This window comes from Myxine glutinosa, chromosome 8 (genome assembly GCF_964187855.1).
Source record: "Myxine glutinosa chromosome 8, kmMyxGlut1.1, whole genome shotgun sequence".
Lineage (NCBI taxonomy): Eukaryota > Metazoa > Chordata > Myxini > Myxiniformes > Myxinidae > Myxine > Myxine glutinosa.
Window position 1 is genome coordinate 101,537,346 of NC_136268.1, and position 21,286 is coordinate 101,558,631.

General features: G+C 51.7%; 1 protein-coding gene across 1 annotated transcript in view; it reads left to right on the forward strand.

Moving 5' to 3' along the window:
* Positions 1 to 21,286, forward strand: part of SERPINC1 (serpin family C member 1) — a 26,217-nt gene continuing 4,931 nt past the window's right edge. The window contains exon 1 of the mRNA XM_068124978.2: positions 1 to 1,341. Coding sequence (XP_067981079.2) covers positions 949 to 1,341 — 393 coding nt within the window. The 5' untranslated portion in view covers positions 1 to 948. The remainder of the gene's footprint in view (positions 1,342 to 21,286) is intronic.

Genomic DNA, 21,286 nt, shown 5'->3' on the forward strand with positions numbered 1-21,286 from the left:
AGGCGACAAAGAGCCACAGGAGCGGATTGCAGGAGAAGAGGTGGGAGTTAAGAAGAGTAAATTGCTGTAGGGTGGATTAAGGGAGAGGAGAAAAGGAAGTGAATAAAGGAATGACGAGATAGAATGAGTTGACCGTGAATCCCCCAAGTTTCGGTGTAAAGACAGGTCGGTTTAATTCAAGATTGGTTCATATATAGAGTCGATAGTCCGGTCAAAAGAAGAACTATTATCGGCCCAAATATTCTTTTTTTATTTACAATGGTCTACGGTCCTCTAAAGGAGCTTGCACTTCATCACTGTACTTTACTGTACTACGACATAACTTACAAGCACCGTAAATAAATTAATAGACAAACCTAACAAGATACATGGGATTTGAGCGTGGGTTTACCGATGTAATAACCCAGATGTTCTAATGAGACTAACACTCCTCGAAGTTAGTAATCAGCGTACGATTTGCATGGAGCACGTTGTGAACAAATGTAATAAAGTCTTTTTCCCCGCGAAAGGTGATACAGCTGGGGGGTCAAGGCTCACCAAAGAGCTGTATCGCCGGGGGTGGAAGGTCCACCGAGAGCTGAGAATAGATAAACAACATCCCACGTAGTGAACACATGGATAAAAACATTTGTGGGATGCAGGGTCTTGTCCATCACCCACCAATCCATGATCCCCCCCCCCCCCCAGGCGTTCCCCGCCAACCACATCAGCCCCGCCCCTTTGTGTCCTCTCCAATTGCTCCGCCCATCTCCAGAGCAAAGCGTACGTCTGATGTATCGCTCTGAGGATCCAGGATTCCAGACACAGGGATAGACAAACGGTCCGAGTTAACCTTGCCCCTGGAAACACACCTGGGAGGAAGCGGACGGAAAGGGACAGGCACGGGGAGCGAGTACATTTTTTGGTGAGATCACGGTGGACAATAGGACAAGCGGAGTGAACGTCGTCATGCGAGTCGTCGCCCTGCTCGTGTGGCTGCTCGCGATCCACGCACGTGCGGAGGACCCGACGAGCAACCCCGTGCGAGCATCGTCCGAAGGATTGAGCGGGACGGACATCAGTCGAGACGATCACGGTCTTTGCAGTTATCGCATATCCGACACGGACAAGCAGCACCCGCGGACCTCGGACGATGTACCTAAGACCCTGCCGGACCGCACGAACCCCCGGGTGGCCGAGCTGTCCCGGGCGAACGCCAAGTTCTCCTTCAAGCTGTACCGGAGCCTGGCGTCTCGGCGGGGTCCGGAGGAGAATGTGTTCCTGTCCCCGCTCAGTATATCGACATCGTTCGCCATGACCATGCTGGGTGCCTGCGGGGACACGCTGCGCCAGATAATGCAGGTGCGACCGGTATACCGTATACTGCATCCGATTGCTTTGCGTAGACCAAGCCTTTAGCACCGAGACCAAACACTATTAGTATTAAGCGTAGCTCATCCGTAGACCCACGTATAAACTAGACCGGCAATCGTACAGCGAGCGCATAGTCTCGCATCATCTGAACAGAAAATACCATCGTTAACTGAATACGCTACTATTATGGCCCATATACCCCGATGATCCTTTTCTTAATTGGCATGGGTTATGAGCGTCATAAATTTACTTTTTCACTCACATTGCGTCATAAATCAGTTGACATATGAAGTTTCAGATTTTTGGATAAGGATTTCAATTCAACCAATTATGGCTTGAATACCACTTCACCGATGACATCGTTATCACCCTATGTACAGTATACCACATGGGGAGTTGATGACGTGCCAAGTTTAAATTTTTCCGTTGAGCGGTTTCAGACAAAATGATGTTAAATTTTTCCCCTTAATCCAATATGGCTGCCATACCATGTGACATATGACGTCAGAGTTAGCAATAAAATATTATCTATGCTACGGGGAGTCCCTCCTATGAAGTTTTGCATCGATCGACAAGCAGTTGCAGAGAAAAACATTTTTGGATAAGGATTTCAATTCAACCAATTATGGCTGGAATACCACTTCACCGATGACATCATCGTTATCACCCTATATCTCCCATGGCTAGTTGATGACATATGTAAAGTCTCAATTTTTTTCGTTGAGTGGTTTTCGGAGAAGAAAACTATGCCCCAATTTTTTCCTTTAATCCCATATGTCTGCCATACGATGTGACATGTCGTCAGAGTTAGCAATAAAATATTCTCCATGTGGAGTCCCTCTCATGTTTAAAGTTTTGCATCAATCGGACAAGCAGATGCAGCGAAAACAATTTTATTGCAGTCCCTTCAGAAAGTATTCACACCCCTTAACCTTTTCTCATTTTGTTGTGTTACAGCCTGAATTAAAAATGGATTAAATCGAGATTTTTTTGGTCCCTGATCTACCCATAATATCCCATAATGTCAAAGTGGAATTTTCTTTTTGGATTTGTTTTTACAAAATCATTAAAAATGAAAAGCCGAAATGTCTTGCGTCAATAATTATTCAGCCCCTTTGCTATGACACTCCAAATTGAGTTCAGGTGCATCCAATTTCCTTTGATCATCCTTGAGATGTCTCTACAACTTGATTGGAGTCCACATGTGGCCACCTCAATTGATTGGACATGATTGAGAAAGAAACATACATTTACATGTAAGGTTCCACAATTGACAGTGCATGTCAGAGCAGAAACTCTACCATGAAGTCCAAGGAACTGTCCGTAGAACTCCAAGATAGAATTGTCAGCGGCGGGGATTGGGAGTCTTGTAAGAATAGAGGGAACAATGAATGGAGCCAAATACAGGCAAATCCTTGAGGAGAGCCTGCTTCATAGTGCAAAAGACCTTAGACTGCAGTGAAGATTTATGTTCCAACAGGACAATGACCCCAAGCATACAACCAATAGCAACACTGGAATGGCTTCAGAACAAGAACGTGAAAGTCCTTGATTGGCCCAGCCAAAGCCCAGACTTGAATCCCATTGAGAATCTGTGGAAAGACTTGAAGATTGCTGTTCACCGACGTTTCCCCATCCATCTTGGCAGAGCTTGAGCAAATCTGCAAGGAAGAATGGGAGAAACTCCCCAAATCAAGATGTGCAAAGCTGATACAGAAATAGCTAGGAAGACGCGAAGCTGAAATCGCTGACAAACGCGCTTCTACGAAGCATTGACTCGGGGGGTTGAATACCAATGTAAATTAGATATTTCTGTATGTCATTACTTGCAAAATCGAATATTTTTCAAATATATTGGTTGGTCTTGTGCATTATTCTTTCTGTCTGTCTGTCTGTCTGTCAATCGCCTTCAGGTCACAATTTTAAACCGATCTTCACGAAATTTCACCAGATGGTAGAGTGATGGTCATAAGGAAGAAGCCTCTTGATTTTGACATCAAAGGTCATTTTTATTTTGTAAAAATTTATATATAAAAAATTCACATATGGGTAGATCATTGACGAAAAATCTCAATTTGTGCTGGGGGGACGTGGGGTTGGGGGCAGCCGTGGTGGGACGTGGGCATGGGGGCAATCTCAAATTTTAAATTCAGGCTGTAATACAACAAAATATGAAAAAAGTCAACGGGTGTGAATACTTTCTGAAGGCACTGTATATACTAGCAGGGTACCCAGCACTGATGGGGCTCGTAGATATCTCACACGAAATGAAAAAAATATTTTTGGAGTGTGTATTGGTAAAAACGGGAATTCATTGTAAATATTCAGTGAGTAGATATCGCAGTGGGTAGAGCTGGTAACCTCGACAACCTCGTTCCATTTCACCAGCGAAGATTTCCAATCCATGCTTGTTGTACCTCCGAAGTACTGCTCGGAAGCGAGGGTGATATTATGAAAGCTCGGCTGGGAAATTGATTTAGGGACATTTTGAACCTACCGCCTGACGGAAGATCACCGAAGTTCTTTCCATACCAACCGACCACCTCCAGGCAACAATCCCTCTCCACGTTGCTTCTTCAGCCCCGACCTTCCCCCTCTCTCTTCAGTCCCCATAGTTTGCTTTCAGAAATTTCCATTCAGTATTTCTCACAGCATTTCATTCTGTTTTCCTAATCAATGACCCATAGATCAGTAGATTCCATTTCACTTTTCAACATCAGTTTCACTTTGAGATATTAGTTTCGTTTCGTCATTGCAACTTGTGATGTGTAGCGAATAGTGCACGGAAAAGTTCTTCAAAACAGATTTTTGGGGGAAATCTTTTTCGATTTTCTGAGTGGTATACAGCGTTTTAAGAGTTGTAAGGGTCATAAAGGGGTGTAAAGTATTTACAGGTTCTAAAAAAGGGCCTAGTGGAGTCTAAATGGGTCTAAGGGCAAAAGAGCAAAAGGAGTCAAAAGTGTCCAAAGGGTCTTAAAGTATGCAAGTGGTCTTGAATTGTCCAAATGGTCTTAAAAGTCAATAGGTCTGAAAAGTGTTGAAGAAGGTGTGTGTGTATATATATATCTCAAAGGGTGTAAAGGTCTAATGGGTGTAAAGGGTCTAAGGGGTCTCAAGGGTCTAATGGTGTCTAAAGGGTATAAACGAGTGAAGCTGTGGTAAAGATAAATTACCTCGGGTTCGTAAATAAATTAACTCGGGAGTGCAATACGGCAATGACGGGCCAAATGGCCTCCTCATGTTTAAAACCCCTATTCAAGTGAATCGTGGTTAATAATCTGATCATAGAAAGTTTTGTTTTGATTCACCTTGGGAGCTCAAAGCAGAAAGGTCACAAACAAACAGGTTGGAGGTTTCCGCGTTGGCACGTGGCAGCACGTGGGTTGTGTGGCAGGCAGTGTATACATGGATCTTTCCTAGTTTACGATGATGCCCCACGGGTTCCGTAACAACTTCAAATCTGGATTCGCCATTCTGACTTGTATCATTGAATTTGTGGCTGATCTGGCTTTAATTTATTATATTTGTTTGATCTGTATGAGTTGCAATTTTCAAACTGCAGCCAATGGGAACTTATAAACGGCCTTAGTTAAAAACGCACCTATTGCCCCGATGACCCTATAGTCAGGTTCACTATGTTTTTTCGTTCAAAATCATGGTAGATTAGCAAACCTATACATTTTTGGAAACGTTATTACATGGAAAATCTGAAAATCAATGTTTACATTTGCCAATTCCGACCAATTCGATTCGACCAATTCGACCAATTCGACCAATCGACCAATTCCATTCGACCAATCGACCAATTCCATTCGACCAATTCGACCATTCGACCAATCGCTTCGATCGACCATTCGATCGATTCGATTCGATTCGATTCATCGAATTCGATTCGATCGACCATTCGACCAATTCGATTTGCCAATCAATTTGACCGACCTTTGCTTGTGTGGAACGGACTGTGAAAACGATGCGGACTATATTGTCGGATACGACACACAGGACAGTGATGACGAACTCTAAATGGCATATTCTGTAATCGTGTATGTTTGATACCATTGACTGCCTGTGTATATTTTGTCATTGACTGCCTGTGTAGATGTGAAGTTATACTGACTGCATGTGTATATATGATTTTGCTGACTGCCTGTGTATGTTTGGTGATATGAATTATTGTGACACATTTTGATGTTAACAGCCTGTACAAAATGATAACATGTATTTGATTATGCAACTTATCACGAATATAAAGACAGTATTTTGCAATTCAAAACCTTTGATTCGTGTCTTACCATTCCCCATAGCACTAATTTGATACTGTAGCGGCTACCGCTGGGTTTTCACAATCGCCTTGCACCTATCAAGGACGCGGAGCGATCACCATGCCGGGCTCGTCCAGGACGCCCGGGCAGGCCCGTGCTCAACTTGCCAGGCCTCGGTCAGGACGCCCGGGCATGCCCGGGCATGCCCGGGCAGGCTCGCCCTCAACTTGCCAGGCCGCAGCCAGGACGCTGGGCCACGCCCCCTCTCGCCTTTCCTGGGCAAACGCTCCGGGATAATATGTATATATATTGCTGCCCGATAAACGGGCTTTTCAGAGTGCCTGAGTGTTTGGTTTGATTAAAGCAACTCGGATGAATTCCAGCTTTTTGTCGCGTCCATTCTTCCGATCGACGTGGGAGCCCCAGCTCCTTCATTGGTGACCTACCGACATGGACACGGCAGTCGCCCTTAAACTGCCTACCTTCTGGGAGGCTCACGCGGCGGTTTGGTTCGCACAGGCGGATTCCCTGTTCGCCCTGCGAGGCATCACGGCCGACGACACCCGCTTCCACCATGTGGTAGCAGCGCTCGGTTCGGCCACCGCGGCCCGCGCCCTGAGCCTCCTCGAGAGCCTGCCAGCCGCTGACAAATACGGCGCGATTAAGAATCTTGTCCTCGACGCTTTCGCCCTCCCATCGGCGGAACGCGCACGGCGCCTGCTCGACCTGCCCGAGCTCGGCGACACGCGCCCTTCTGAGCGAATGGACTACATGCTTTCACTGCTCGGCGAGCACTCTCCGGCATTCCTGTTCCGGGAGCTGTTCCTCCGTCAGCTGCCTAACCCGGTACGCCTCGCCCTGGCAAGCACGACGATCACAGATCCCCGGGCCCTTGCCAGAGAAGCCGACAAGATCTCCGCCGCAGGACAGTGCATCGCAGCGGTGACATGGGACCCACCGCCGTCCGACGCAACACCCATGGCACCCGAGCACCAGGCACGGTCGACGACCGAACTGCCGACGCAATTGGCGGCCGCTACACCGAGCCGACCACCTCCAGCACGACGACCGGGGCCTCCACCTGACCAAGCGTGGTGTTACTATCATGCCAGGTTCGGACAGAAGGCCCGGACATGCCGACCCCCGTGCACCTTCGGCAGGCCGGGAAACGGCCGGGCCGGCGTCCATTACCAGCCATGAGCGCCGGCCACACGGGCAACTTACTGTTCATCATGGATAAAGCGTCCGGACGGCGCTTCCTGTGCGACACCGGCACCCAACTGAGCGTCATACCCGCCTCTGACCAGGACAGGCAATCCACGGTTTGCGGCCCCTCCTTGGTTGCAGCCAACGGATCGACCATCCGCACCTTTGGCCCACGCAACGTCACCCTCTGCTTCGGCGGCCAACGCTTTGCTTGGATGTTTGTAACCGCAAACGTGCCCATGGCTCTGCTAGGCGCCGACTTCCTCTGCGCACACGGACTGCTGGTGGACGTCCAACGGCGTCGTTTAATCAACGCCGAAACCTTCAGCTCCCTGGTATGCACATTGAGCAGCTCCGCGCCGACCGAGCTGGCATGCGCCGTCCCGGCGGCGAACGAGTTTGCTCGCCTGCTCACGGAGTTCCCGGCCCTCACGCGGCCGATGTTTTCGGCCGTCGCAGTACGGCATGGGATCGAGCACCACATACCAACCACGGGCCCGCCGGTCTACGCCAGGGCCCGCCGCCTCGACCCAGCCAAGCTCGCCGTGGCGAAGGCCGAATTCGACGCGTTGGAGCACCTCGGCATCGTGCGGCGCTCCGATAGCGCGTGGGCCTCGCCACTGCACATCGTGCCAAAGCCGGGGGGTGGATGGCACCCGTGTGGCGACTACCGCCGTCTCAATGACGCTACCACCCCCGACAGGTACCCGATCCCGCATATCCAAGACTTCTCCGCCCGTCTGGCGGGACGGGTCATTTTTTCGAAAATTGATCTCATACGGGGATATCACCAGGTACCTGTCAGGGCGGCCGACGTCCCTAAAACGGCAGTCATCACGCCGTTCGGCTTATTCGAATTCTTGCGGATGCCGTTTGGTCTCAAGAACGTGGCTCAGGCGTTCCAGCACTTGATGGACGGCGTGCTGCGTGACCTGCCGTTCCTTTTCGTTTACCTGGACGACATCCTCGTCGCCAGCACGTCCCGGGCCGAGCACCTCCTCCACCTCCGAACACTGTTCGGGTGCCTCAGCGAGCACGGCCTCATCGTCAACCCGGCCAAATGCCACTTCGGCACGACGGCCGTTTATTTTTTGGGCCACCACATCACCAAGAACGGGGCCGTGCCGCTGCCAACCAAGGTCGAGGCCATCACCACGTTCCCGCGTCCCCGCACCATAAAGGCCCTGCAGGAATTCCTGGGAATGGTGAATTTTTATTACCGCTTCGTGCCCCGCGCTGCTCAACTCATGCGGCCCCTCTACGAAGCCCTCCGGGGCAAGCCGGCCAAGCACGACATCGCCTGGTCCGCAGCAATGGATGCGGCCTTCCAAAGCTCAAAGCGGGCCCTCGCCGACGCAACACTGCTCGCTCACCCGGTGCTCAACGCTCCCATCGCCCTCACCACGGATGCCTCCGACTACGCGGTGGGCGCCGTACATCAGCAATGGGTGAACGGGGTTTGGCAGCCACTCGCTTTTTTCAGCCGGCATCTCCGGCCGAACGAGCTCAAATACAGCACGTTTGACCGGGAGCTCCTCGGTCTACACCTGGCCGTCCGCCATTTCCGCCACCTCCTGGAGGGTCGACCTTTCACAGCGTTCGTCGACCACAAGCCGTTGGTTTACGCCATGGCCAAGGTCACGGAGCCGTGGTCGGCCCGCCAACAGCGCCACCTCTCCGCCGTGTCGGAGTTTACCACGGACATCCGGCACGTCGCCGGCAAAAACAACGCCGTGGCCGACTGTCTTTCCCGGGCCAGCGCGAACGCGGTCCACCTGGGCGTGGACTTTGCGCTTATGGCGGCGGACCAAACCACCGACACCACGATGCAAGCCCTCCGGGCGGCGGACACGGGCCTCCGCCTGGCCGACATCCCCTTCGCGGACACTGTCCTGCTCTGCGACGTCCCCCAAGGCCAGCCTCGCCCCATCGTGCCCGTCACCTGGCAACGCCGCATCTTCGCCTCCCTCCACGGCCTTTCCCACCCGGGCCGGAAAGCTTCCCAGAAGCTGGTGTCGGCGCGATTCGTCTGGCACGGCCTTCGTCGGGACGTCCGCGATTGGACCAGCACCTGCACGGCCTGCCAACGGGCCAAGGTCCACCGACACACCCAGGCCCCGCTGGCACCTTTCACCGTGCCCGAACGACGTTTCGACCACGTCAACGTGGATCTGGTGGGCCCCCTCCCCCCGTCACGGGGGTTCACACACCTGCTCACCATGGTGGACAGGACCACCAGGTGGCCGGAGGCCATTCCCCTCGTCTCCACCACCACCGCCGACGTGGCGCAGGCTTTCATCGCCACCTGGGTCGCCCGCTTCGGCGCACCGGCGGACATCTCGTCAGACCGCGGACCACAGTTCACCTCCGAGCTGTGGGGCGCGGTCGCCCGCAACCTGGGGGTCAAGCTCCACCGTACTACGGCCTACCACCCCCAAGCAAACGGGTTGTGCGAGCGATTCCACCGCTCCATGAAGGCCGCGCTCATGGCCGGCCTTCAAGACGGCGGTTGGGCCGACCGGCTGCCGTGGGTCCTTTTGGGCCTCCGCACGGCCCCCAAGGAGGACCTCCAGGCATCCACCACCGAGCTTGTCTATGGCCAGGCGCTATGCGTCCCTGGGCGAATTCGTGCCCGACGCTACCAGTCCCTGGTCCGCAGCTCACCAGCGCTCGGACCTCCAGGAGGCCGCCCGACGGTTTGCCCCCGTGCCAACATCCCACCACGGTGACCCCCAGTCCTACGTCCCCCCAGCACTTCGCACAGCGGAGTATGTTTTTGTGCGTCACGACGCACATCGGGGGCCACTCCGGCCGCCGTACGACGGGCCCTTCCGGGTGCTGCGACGAGACGACAAGTCGTTCGTCATCGACATCGGCGGCAGGTCGGACCGGATTGCGGTGGACCGCCTCAAGCCGGCGCACGTGGACGTCGACCACCCACCACGGGTGGCCCTTCCGCCGCGGCGAGGCCACCCCCCGTCCACGGTGCCCCCCACTCGACCACCCACCACCACACCGGACCCCCTCCCACGACCCGCCAGGGGTCGCTTCGGCCGGGTCATCAGGACCCCCCTCAAATTGACCCTGCTGGTGCAAGTCGATTCTGGGGGGACGTGTGTAGCGGCTACCGCTGGGTTTTCACAATCGCCTTGCACCTATCAAGGACGCGGAGCGATCACCATGCCGGGCTCGTCCAGGACGCCCGGGCAGGCCCGCGCTCAACTTGCCAGGCCTCGGTCGGGACGCTGGGCCACGCCCCCTCTCGCCTTTCCTGGGCAAACGCTCCGGGATAATATGTATATATATTGCTGCCCGATAAACGGGCTTTTCAGAGTGCCTGAGTGTTTGGTTTGATTAAAGCAACTCGGATGAATTCCAGCTTTTTGTCGCGTCCATTCTTCCGATCGACGTGGGAGCCCCAGCTCCTTCAATACTTTCATTGGATTCCTTGTCCCTGAAAATATAGGTTTAGTATATATTTTAAAGTTTTTAGGGTAATTAGAGGCAGAAATAGAACAAAATATGTATTTTACAGTGGCCATTTTGAAAATCCAAAATGGCCGCCATACAGGTATCTCTCCAAATGTAAACATTGATTTTTAGTTTCCTTATGCTATAACCTTTCCAAAAATGTATAGGTTTGCTAATCTACCATGATTTTGAACGAAATATAATTTATTGACATAGTGAACCTGACTACTAGATCATCACGACTTAATGAAATGAGACAATCAAAATCTGTTTTTTTGCCAAATAATCCGCACGGGCTCTCCAAACGACTACATAGTTATTGTATACAGATCAAAATCGCTTGTTTTAAACTGTAGGTGTATATTTGGAGGTTTTTTCTTTTTCGAAGTTAGCTAAGGTGATAACTTTTTCTTTCTTTTTTTACAAACTCGTTTTTCACCCTTGAGAGTTATGTCATTAAATGAGCAGTAAAATTACCTTTAACTTGATGTGTAGGTTGTGTTTGTACGATATCCTGTTTTGAATGATTAGCGCATTTGAAGGATCATGTGACTCTTCCTTCACCGATCTACCCAATCATCAAACGTCTTAATTAACAGTAATTTTCACATCTGATGGCATATTTGATGATTGGAGCTCACCATCTCACCAATTATATTGATAACTGGGTTGAAATCCGAAAACATTTGGGCTTTTTATAAAGCATTGTATATATGGATCTGTGGGAGCTATGCTCGCACGATAAAACCGGACAAAATGGACGACGCCAGGAATGAAGTTTCACTGAGCTATTTATTTCAAGCTCACTCGAAAGAACTCAAAAGCACTGAATCAGCCCATCGAACGGGCGGCAATTTATAACTAAAGTTCAACACACAAAAGCCACGCCTCTCAGGCGGGGCGTGGTATGCAAATAGGTAAGCCACGCCTCTCAACAGGGCGTGGTATGCAAGACAAGTGTTCGCCCGGGAAAGGCAAGTCTGGACACGCCCGGGCGAGTCCGGACAAGTGACCGCTCGCCGGTTGCGTCATCGGCCGGTGCAAGGTGATTGTGTCATGCTTCCGGTAACCGCTACATGCGCCCCCCCCCCCCCCCCCCAGAATTAACATGCACCGGGAGAGTCAGTTTGAGGGGGGTCTTGATGACCCGGCCGAAACGACCCTTGGCGATTCGTGTGGGGGTGGTAGGTGGCATGGCGGTGGATGGTCGGGCGGGGGGCTTGGTTGACGGGGGACGGCCCCGTCATGGAGGAAGGGCCAACCGTGGAGGTTGGTCGAGGTCCAAATGGGCTGGCTTGAGGCGGTCCATGGAGATGCGGGCCGGTTTGCCGCCGATGCCGATGATGAACGACTTGTCGTCCCTCTTCAGGACCCGGAAAGGTCCATCGTACGGCGGCCGGAGCGGTCCCCGGTGTGCGTCGTGCCGGATAAAAACGTACTCCGCAGTGCGGAGTGCTGGGGGGACGTGGGCACGGGGGCAAATCTCCTGGCGGCCTCCTGGAGGACCGAGCGTTGGCGAGCCACGGACCATGGGCCGGTGGCATCAGGGATGAACTCGCCCGGCACGCGCAGTGGCTGGCCGTAGACCAGCTCGGCGGTGGAAGCCTGGAGGTCCTCTTTAGGGGCCGTTCAGAGGCCCAATAGGACCCACGGGAGCCTGTCAGCCCAACCGTCGTCCTGGAGGCTGGTCCTGAGAGTGGCCTTCATCGAGCGGTGGAACCGCTCGCACAAGCCGTCGGCTTGGGGGTGGTAGGCCGTGGTGCGGTATAGCTTGACCCCCAAGGCCTGGGCGACCGCGCTCCAAAGCTCGGAGGCGAATTGCGGGCCTCTGTCGGAGGAGATGTCCGAGGGCGCGCCAAAACGGGCAATCCAGGTGCCAATGAAGGCCTGCGCCACGTCGGCGGATGTTGTTGATGCCAGCGGGACGGCCTCCGGCCACCTGGTGATCCTGTCCACCATCGTGAGGAGGTGGGTGAAGCCCCGCGAGGAGGGAAGGGGTCCCACCAGGTCCACATTGACGTGGTCGAAGCGCCGCGTGGGCACGTCGAATGGTGCCAACGGGGCCTGGGTGCGCCGGTGGGCCTTCGCACGTTGGCAGGCGACACAGGTGTTGGCCCAGTCCCGGACGTCCTTACGGAGCCCGTGCCAGACGAACTTTGCTGCCACGAGCTTCTGCGACGCCTTCCGGCCCGGGTGGGAAAGGCCGTGGAGGGCGTCAAAAATGTGCCGCTGCCATCCGGTGGGCACGATGGGGCGAGGTTGGCCCAGGCAAACGTCGCACAGGAGAACTGTGCCTGTGTCCTCAAAGGGGACGTCGGCCAACCGCAGGCCTGTGTCGGCTGTCCGGAGGGCTTGCACCATGGGGTCGGCAGTCTGGTCGGCCGCCATGCAGGCGAAGTCCACACCCAGGTGGACGGCGTTCGCGCCGGACCGGGAGAGGCAATCGGCTACAGCGTTGTCCTTGCCCGTGACGTGCCGGATGTCCGTCGTAAATTCGGACACGGCGGAGAGGTCGCGCTGCTGGCGGGCCGACCACGGCTCCATAACCTTGGCCATGGCGAAGACCAGGGGTTTGTGGTCCACAAACACCGTGAATGGGCGGCCCTCCAAAAGATGGCGGAAGTGGCGAACAGCCAGGTAAAGGCCGAGGAGCTCGCGGTCGAAAGCGCTATACTTGCGCTCGTTAGGGCAAAGCTGCTGGCTGAAGAAGGCCAGCGGTTGCCAAGCCCCGTTCACCCACTGTTCATGCATGGCCCCCACCACGTAGTCGGAAGCGTCCGTGGTGCAGGCGATGGGTGCGTCGAGCGCCGGGTGCGCCAGCATGGTCACGTTGGCGAGGGCCAGCTTAGCGCCCGTGAAAGCCGCGTCCATATCTGTGGTCCAGGCGACGTCGTGCTTGGCCGGCTTGCCCCGGAGGGCTTCGTACAGGGGGCGCATGAGTTGGGCGGCGCGAGGCACGAACCAGTGGTAGAAATTTACCATCCCCCAAAATTTCTGTAGGGCCTTGATGGAGTGGGGGCGCGGGAAACTTGTGACTGCCTCCACCTTCATAGGCAGCGGGACGGCCCTGCGCTTTGTGTTGCGGTGCCCTAGGAAGTCGACGGCCATTACCCCAAACTGGCATTTCGCCGGGTTGATGATGAGGCCATGCTGGCCGTGGCGCTCAAAAAGCGTGCGCAGGTGGATGAGGTGCTCCGCCCGGGAAGTGCTGGTGGCGAGAATGTCGTCCAAGTAGACGAAAAGGAAGGTGAGGTCACGCAGCACGCTGTGCATCAGCCGCTGGAAGGCCTGGGCCGCGTTCTTAAGGCTGAACAGCATGCGAAGGAACTCGAAGAGGCCAAAAGGTGTAATTACCGCCGTCTTCAGCACGTCGGCCGGCCGGACGGGTACCTGGTGGTAGCCCCGAATGAGGTCGACCTTGGAAAAGATCACCCGCCCCGCCAAACGGGCGGAAAAGTCCTGTATGTGTGGTATTGGGTACCGGTCGGGGGTGGTGGCGTCGTTGAGGCGGCGGTAATCGCCGCATGGTCACCATCCGCCACCCGGTTTGGGCACGATATGCAGGGGCGAGGCCCACGCGCTATTCTAGCGCCGCACAATGCCCAATCGCTCCAGCGCGTCGAATTCCGCCTTCGCCATGGCGAGTTTGGCCGGGTCGAGGCAGCGAGCCCTGGCGTAGACCGGTGGACCTGTGGTCGGGATGTGGTGTTCGACGCCGTGCTTGACGGCGACGGCCGAAAACGTCGGCTGCGTGAGGGCGGGAAACTTGGCGAGTAGGTGGGTGAAATCGTCCGCGGCCAGGAGCGCGCAGGCTAGCTTGGTCGGAGCGGAGCCGCTCAATGAGCAAGCGAGTGAGCTGAAGGTCTCCGCGTTGATGAGCCGACGCCGTTTGACGTCGACCAAAAGCCCATGCGCGCAAAGAAAATCTGCACCCAGCAAGGCCATGGGCACGTTCGTCGTGATGAAGTCCCACCTGAAGCGCTGGCCCCCGAAGCAGAATGCGATGCTGCGCGAACCGAAGGTGCGGATGGAGGAGCCGTTTGTGGCGACCAAGGTGGGGCCACACAGCGCGGCCTGTTTGTCCTGCACCGAGGCGGGTATCACGCTCAGCTGAGCGCCGGTGTCGCACAAAAAACGCCGCCCGGACGCTGTGTCCGTAATAAACAGAAGGCTGCCTGAATGGCCGATGCTCATGGCAGGCAGCGAGCGCCGGCCTGGTCATTTCCCGACCTGCCGAAAGTGCACCGTGGGCGGCACGTTCTGGCCTTCTGCCCGAACCTGGCGTGGTAGTAGCACATGGTCCGCTCTGGTGGAGGCTCCGGCGGTCGCGTCGGGTTCGGTCGACGGGGCGTCGCGGCGGCCGCTGCCGCCAGTGGCGCTAACTCGGCCGGTGGTGGTGCCGGTCGTGGCGCGGGCATTGCCTCGGTCGGCCCAGGGTTCCAGGCGGCCGCTCCGACGTGTCGCCTGGCCGAGAAAAATTTATCGGCCTCCTTGGCCAGGGCGCGAGGGTCCGTGATGAGCGAAATAGCCAAAGCTAATCGTACCTGCCCGGGTAGCTGCCGGAGGAACAGCTCGCGGAAGAGGAAATCTGGGCTGTGGTCACCGGGTAGAGCAAGCATGTGGTCCATGCGTTCGGATGGACGGGCCTCACCCAGCTCCGGGAGGTCGAGTAGTTGTCGCGCGCGTTCGGTCTCCGTGAGTCCAAACGCACCGAAGAGTAGGCCTTTGAGTGCGCCGTATTTGTCGGCGTTCGGCGGGTTCTGTAGGAAGCTCAGGACCCGGGCCGCGGTGGAGGCGTTGAGCGCGGAGACCAAATGGTGGTAGCGCGTCGTGTCCTCTGTAATGTTCCGCAGGGCGAAGAGAGAAGCCGCTTGGGCAAACGAGACGGCTGCGTGCGATTCCCAAAAGCCCGGGAGCTTCAAAGCTACAGATGACTCCATTGGCATGTTCTTGAAAAGGGGTCACCAATTGTGGGAGCTATGCTCGCACGATAAAACCGGACAAAATGGACGACGCCAGGAATGAAGTTTCACTGAGCTATTTATTTCAAGCTCACTCGAAAGAACTCAAAAGCACTGAATCAGCCCATCGAACGGGCGGCAATTTATAACTAAAGTTCAACACACAAAAGCCACGCCTCTCAGGCGGGGCGTGGTATGCAAATAGGTAAGCCATGCCTTGCAACGGGGCGTGGTATGCAAGACAAGTGTTCGCCCGGGAAAGGCAAGTCTGGACACGCCCGGGCGAGTCCGGACAAGTGACCGCTCGCCGGTTGCGTCATCGGCCGGTGCAATGTGATTGTGTCATGCTTCCGGTAACCGCTACAGATCTACACTTGGAGATCATGGTGACAGGTGGTGGCTTGGGTGTTTATAAGTTATGAATTGTGAGAAAATAACTGTTTAAATCCGCTATATAGGTGCATCATGGTAAAAAATGTTATCCCATAAAGTTTTGTGGCGATTAAACTTGGTAGGTTCACAAACAAACAAACAAACAAAGTACAGATACATTCGAAGTACACCCTCCCATGCCAAAAAAAATAATATCCTCCAACGCGGCATTGCCGGGGCACCTTCGGCGCCGTGCAGCTCATAGAGACTGCATTGGGTGGGAGAGTTGTACAATAATAATAATTGATTGATTAATTGCACAATTAAAATCGATAAATAACAATCATAAAATATTTTCTTAATCAATTGGCTAATAGCATACCTAAACCGCCAGTGCTTCATCCGAAGCTGTAAATTTTTGAAAATTAATTAAATAAGTCATTAATCGAAGAAATTAAATAAATAATGGATTTAATTCATTAATAAATAAATCAAAAATATCCTTTATAGCCACATCACTTGGTCACTGTCGTGTCCAATTATTAGCTTCCTAGCTCAAAAGGTGCCTGAGATATTGCCCAGAACTAACCCACTCGCCCCAAAACATAAACCCTCCGACTCATCCAAACCTAACCCACTCTCCCAAAAACAGAAAGCTCTCCTACCCACCCAAACCTAACCCACTCTCCCCAAAACATAACCCCCTCATACCACCCAATCCTAACCCACTCTCCCCAAAACAGAAATCTCTCCTACCCACCCAAACCTAACCCACTCTCCCCAAAACATAACCCCTCCTACCACCCAATCCGAACCCACTCTCTGCAAAACATAACCCCCTCCTACCACCCAATCCTAACCCACTCTCTGCAAAACAGAAAGCTCTTCTACCCACCCAAACCTAACCCACTCTCCCCAAAACATAACCCCTCCTACCACCCAAACCTAACCCACTCTCCCCAAAACATAACCCCCTCCTACCATCCAATCGTAACCCACTCTCCCCAAAACAGAAAGCTCTTCCACCCACCCAAACCTAACCCACTCTCCCCAAAACATAACCCCCTCCTACCACCCAATCCTAACCCACTCTCCGCAAAACAGAAAGCTCTCCTACCACCCAAACCTAACCCACTCTCCCAAAACATAACCCCTCCTACCACCCAATCTTAACCCACTCTCCGCAAAACATAACCCCTCCTACCACCCAATCCTAACCCAGTAACCCACTCTCCGCAAAACATGACCCCCTCCTACCACCCAAACCGAACCCACTCTCTGCAAAACAGAAAGCTCTTCTACCCACCCAAACCGAACCCACCCTCCCCAAAACATAACCCCCTCCTACCACCCAATCCTAACCCACTCTTCGCAAAACATAACCCCCTCCTACCACCCAATCCTAACCCACTCTTCGCAAAACAGAAAGCTCTTCTCCCCACCCAAACCTAACCCACTCTCCCCAAAACATAACCCCTCCTACCACCCAAACCTAACCCACTCTCCCCAAAACATAACCCCCTCCTACCACCCAATCCTAACCCACTCTCCGCAAAACAGAAAGCTCTTCCACCCACCCAAACCTAACCCACTCTCCCCAAAACATAACCCCCTCCTACCACCCAATCCTAACCCACTCTCCGCAAAACAGAAAGCTCTTCCACCCACCCAAACCTAACCCACTCTCCCCAAAACATAACCCCCTCCTACCACCCAATCCTAACCCACTCTTCGCAAAACAGAAAGCTCTTCCACCCACCAAAACCTAAACCACTCTCCCCAAAAGCTAAACCCTCCTAGCCTCACAAAACCTGAGCCACTCTCCCCAAAACCTAACCCTTCCTCCCCAAAATCTAACCCCATTCCCAAAACCTAACTGCTCCTCCCAATAACCCACGCAAAACCTAACTTGCATCTTTCCATGGGCTTCAGTTGAAAATATATAAAAGTCAGATGTAATATTTTATTAAACCGTTCTGTTTCATCCAGACTGTTTCATTAACTTCCATCAGAGCTATTTATTCAACAAAATAAACCCATTAATATCTAGAATGGCTCTTGGTAGATAGAGCGCATACCTCCGCCACGCTGAACAGTTAATGTTTTATATCCCACTGATACGCCGGATATGGATTTGGACCTGAACCAAAATGGAATCGGCCTGTTCTTGTCGCTTAACCAACTCATCCACCTTGTTTTGTCATAATCCGTCCACAACTTTTTGAGATATCCTGCTATATATCGATTTTAGCACGATCACTCAATGGTGAAGAAATACGTTAAAATTATCTGATCCAGATCCAGATTCGAATCTTCACCAAAGTTGATTCCGTTCTTGCTGGTGACACGCTTAACCTGTGCAGTAACTTTCGTCCAAAACCATCCACAACTTTTTGAGATATCCTGTTCACAAATAGACAAACAAAACAGACAGACAGGAGAGAAAACCTAACCTCCATCCACCTTTGGTGGCAGAGGTAACAAGGCAAACTCATACTCTTATTGCTGTATCTAGCTGGTGAATTCAAACATGACTGCAAAAAGAGATACAAGAACAAACAGTTAGGGGATTAATGATGAGTTGATGAAAAACAGGGCTGTTTGAGTTCATCAGGGTGGGGAGAGGTGGAGGGAGGGCACTTATGAGGACGGAAACCCTTTATCACTGATCAATACTGGTGGGATGGAAATGGTAGCAAAGGTCGTAGAATGGGAAAACGTTGGCCTCCCAGCCTGTCCAGGTCCAGATCTGCTTGAAATATTGAAATTTGAATAGGATTTACATATATGGTCACTGAATTCAACCACCAACTATTTTTGAGGTCAACATAGGCCAAAAGGTCAACATAGACCAAATTTCAAATGCAAATCCTCTTGAAATTTCAAGTCAATCGGATGAAAATTGAGGATTTTATAAATTTGACAAAGTTGGTGACCTTTGGCCGATGTTGACCTATTGTCCATTTGACCCCATAAACAATAGGCTTCTTGCTTATGACCAATTCTAGCATTTGGTGAAGTTTTGTGAAGATCGGTTGAAAATTGTGACCTGTAGGTGACTGACATACAGATAGACAGACATACAGACAAACAGACAGACAGACAGAATAACGCACAAGACCAACCAATATACTTGAAAAATCTTCGATTTTCGCAAGTAACAAATAAACAAACATTTCACTTTCATATATACACTAGCAAAGGTACCCATCAATGATGGGGATTTGTAGACGTCTCACCTGAAATGAACAATTTTTTTTTTTGGAGTGTCTAGTGCTAGAAACAGGAATTCAGTGTAAATATTCAGTGTAACCATCCTGAAAGGTCGACCATCGCAAAGCATGGCATCAGAGTGGGCCACACTCCAGTATGGGATGAGGTTAGCATCCTGGCTGCAACTCCACATCGTGCCAGGAGTTGTATGTTGGAAACATAGCAGACGGCTAGGTCAAACTTACCTCTGGCAGAAGAAACAGTAACCTTGCCACAGGCTTACACTCCGTTACTGTGTAAGGGCAGGAATGACCCACAGAGGGAAGAGGCTGGACACATTGACACATGATCACTGCTGATTGGAGTAAAAATCACCACAATAATGCCATTAACACTACCATCATGGCTTACCATTGGTCAGTTAACCCTTGGATCTGATTGGCTGCTGTGCATGAGATTCTGAAAACCCTTGTTCGTGATTGGTCATCCAGCATAGCCCAACCCCCCTTATTAGCATTTATGGGAATTTTGTTTTTATTTGTTCAATTGTAAGAGGCTGGAGAACTATATATACAGTGCATTCAGAAAGCCAAACAGTTCATTCTTGGTTTCAACAGACCACAGAATCTTGTTTCGCACAGTCTGAGAGTCCTTCAGGTGCTTTTTTGCAAACTCTAAGTGGGCTTTCATGTGTCTTTCACTGAGGAGAGGCTTCCGTCTGGCCACTCTCCCATAAAGCCCAGATCGATGGAGTGTTGCAGTGATGGTTGTCCTTCTGGATGTTTCTCCCATCTCCACACAGGATCTCTGGAGCTCAGCCAGAGTGACCATCGGGTTCTTTGTCGCCTCTCTTACCAAGGCCCTTCTCCCCCGATTGCTCAGTTTGTCTGGGCGGTCAGCTCGAGGAAGAGTCCTGGTTGTTCCAAACTTCTTCCATTTAAGAATTATGGAGGCGACTGTGCTCTTCGGAACCTTCAATGCAGCAGAGATTTTTTTGTAGGCTTCCCCAGATCTGTGCCTCGACACGATCCTGTCTCTGAGCTCTGCAGGAAGTTCCTTCGACCTCATGGCTTGGTTTTTGCTCTGATATGCATTGTCAGCTGTGAGACCTGATATAGACAGGTGTGTGCCTTTCCAAATCATGTCCAATCAATTGAATTTACCTCAGGTGGACTCCAATCGATGTGTAGAAACATCTCAAAGATGATCAAGAGAAATGGGAGGCACCTGAGCTAAATTTCAAGTGTCATAGCAAAGGGTATGAATACTTATGTGAATGTGATATTTCAGCTTTTTCTTTTTAATAAATTTGCAAAACTTTCTAAAATCCTGTTTTCTCTTTGTCATTATGGGGTATTGAGTGTAGATTGATGAGGGAAAAAATGAATTTAAACGATTTCAGCATAAGGCTGCAACATAACAAAATGTGAAAAAAGTGATGGGGTCTGAATACTTTCTGAATGCAGTATATATATATATGTGTGTGTGTGTGTGTATACGTATATATATATATGGTTCATAATTAGATCCAAGGCCATGCATTTTGTCCGTTGAGTTATGGATGCATGTCTTCTGTATGACTTGGTGACTGGTTGAGAAGTGACTGGTGACCAGTCACTATGAAAGTGACTGGTTGAGAAAAGTGATGGAAATGAATGTAGAAGGAAGTAGAAGACGGGAAAGACCGAGAAAGACTTGGCTAAAGATGGTGGAAGAAGAAATACGGGCAAGGGGGTTAACAAGGGGAGATGCAGAAAATATGGCAAAATGGAGAAGATTGTCTTGGGGACCGCAAGGCTAACCCCCGCTCTAGCAGGGAAAATGGCCTTAACATGCCTGTTGTTGTAGTTGTTGTTGTTGTTGTCTTCTGTATGACCATGTACTTTGCATTGAGGGTCAATGTGCATTGTGTACATTATTTTGACAACCTTTCACCAGTGCTTTGGTCTTCGAGTGATGATCAAACATCACTCTGCCACCAAAGGTGGATGGAGGTTAGATTTTCTCCTCTGCCTGTCTGTTTTGTTTGTCTATTTGTGAACAGGATATCTCAAAAAGTTGTGGATGGTTTTGGACGAAACTTACTGGACAGTTTAAGTGTATCACCAGCAAGAACTGAATCAACTTTGGTGAAGATTCGAATCTGGATCTGGATCAGAGAATTTTTAACGTATTTCTTCACCATTGAGTGATCGTGCTAAAATCGATATATAGCAGGATATCTCAAAAAGTTGTGGACGGATTATGACAAAACAAGGTGGATGAGTTGGTTAAGCGACAAGAACAGGCCGATTCCATTTTGGTTCAGGTCCAAATCCATATCCGGCGTATCAGTGGGATATAAAACATTAACTGTTCAGCCTGGCGGAGGTATGCGCTCTATCTACCCAGAGCCATTGTAGATATTGATGGCTTTATTTTGTTGAATAAATAGCTCTGATGGAAGTT